The sequence below is a fragment of the Alligator sinensis genome, unplaced genomic scaffold (genome assembly GCF_000455745.1).
Source record: "Alligator sinensis unplaced genomic scaffold, ASM45574v1 scaffold983_1, whole genome shotgun sequence".
Lineage (NCBI taxonomy): Eukaryota > Metazoa > Chordata > Crocodylia > Alligatoridae > Alligator > Alligator sinensis.
Window position 1 is genome coordinate 102,364 of NW_005842015.1, and position 1,418 is coordinate 103,781.

The window sequence follows — 1,418 nt, forward strand, 5'->3', positions numbered from 1 at the left end:
GGCTGCGTGTGAGAGAGAGAAAGAGCATCAATGAGGATGCCATCTGCGAGGCTTGGGGCGTGGTGTAGGGGCCAAACAGAACCATGCAATTGGCCCATAAGGCCTTGACTACAAATCTGGTGGTCATTATGGTGAGACCAGGGCAGCCTCCCGCATTCTTCATAACAATTAACATCAAAGTGTGGTGGGCAAGAGCAGGGCAGATGGCCCATAGAACAGGATACAAGTAAATTTTGTTGTCTCCACAGGGGCTTTACGACCAGCCCTGGAGATGGTACTCTGTCATATTCTTGCCTTGCCAACTTCTTCCAAATCCCGTAAATATGTAGTTGATGTGTTGAACTCTGAGCATCTCCATCCTATAGGTTGTTTTAGTATTTATTAGTTCAGTGAAACTTTTAGTATCTTAAGATTTTTATTTATTGTTAGCCATATAGGACAACAGAAACATTGGGATGTCTTTCTGGACTCCATCAGTATTTTTCAGGAAGACCCTCTGGCCTGTAGCGGTTGGGGTCTCCTCCACTTCTGCCCCATTGATTTGCCTCCTGGTCTGCCAAAGTGTCTTCTGCTCCTCTGCCACTAACTGAACCCTGCCAATTTTCTCTGGCATCACTGGAAAGTGGATAAAAAATAAAAAGGTTATTTAAGTAATCTGTACTTAAATGCCAGTGAACAAATATTTACCCTTCCCTTATTCATCTCTATTATTCTCATTTGCCATAGACTTTTGAGGTCACACAAGGACCTCTGCCTGTCTGGAATAATAGGAGCCATCTGATGACTGTGAAACAAGCTAAGCTGGCCCTACTCACAAAAGATAAAATCAATACCGATGACAATTGCATAGCACAAAAGGATGTGAGTTCACGGCTAGGCTGTCTGAGAAGAAATAAATGAGGTATCACTTCTAGCTTATCTTACTATAGTCATGATGATTTTAAGCAGGCTCCTGGTTTTCTTGTAAGTACCTGTGTAAAATGTCTATTCTTGATTATTTAGTATGGTAAACATTTCTTTTACAATTAACTTGTGTTTATGTGTGTCACAACCCAGTGATTTTTTTGTGCCTCGGCACTATGGAATTTCTTGGCCACATGAGAGCTCCTTTGCACGGCAGAGTGTTCTGCTGCAATTGAGAACCTGCGTGTAGGAGAGAGTTCCCGCCAATTTGCAGTTTCCTTTGCAGGATGCATTTCTTCTTTGCAGCACAGAAATGCACGGTGCAAAGAGTTCCCGCCATTCGAATGTAAATTTGTGTCCTGCCATTGGCCAGTGCTAAATTATTCATACATGGCAGCTAGTAATTGGCTCGCTGGCTGTTTAAAATTCCGTGCGACTTCTGCCCAAGTTGAAGAGCTTTGAGCACGCTGCAGAGTGCCTCTGAAGTTATCTGACTTGCAGCTGCCGATCGATAG

At 43.4% G+C, this 1,418-nt stretch overlaps 1 protein-coding gene across 1 annotated transcript in view; it reads right to left on the reverse strand.

Annotated features, from left to right (window-relative positions):
- Positions 1–406: 406 nt before the first annotated feature.
- The window catches only part of LOC102381636 (serum amyloid A-5 protein-like), a 12,508-nt gene continuing 11,496 nt past the window's right edge, over positions 407–1,418 (reverse strand). Inside the window, exon 4 of the mRNA XM_006022000.3 lies at positions 407–615. Coding sequence (XP_006022062.1) covers positions 474–615 — 142 coding nt within the window. The 3' untranslated portion in view covers positions 407–473. The remainder of the gene's footprint in view (positions 616–1,418) is intronic.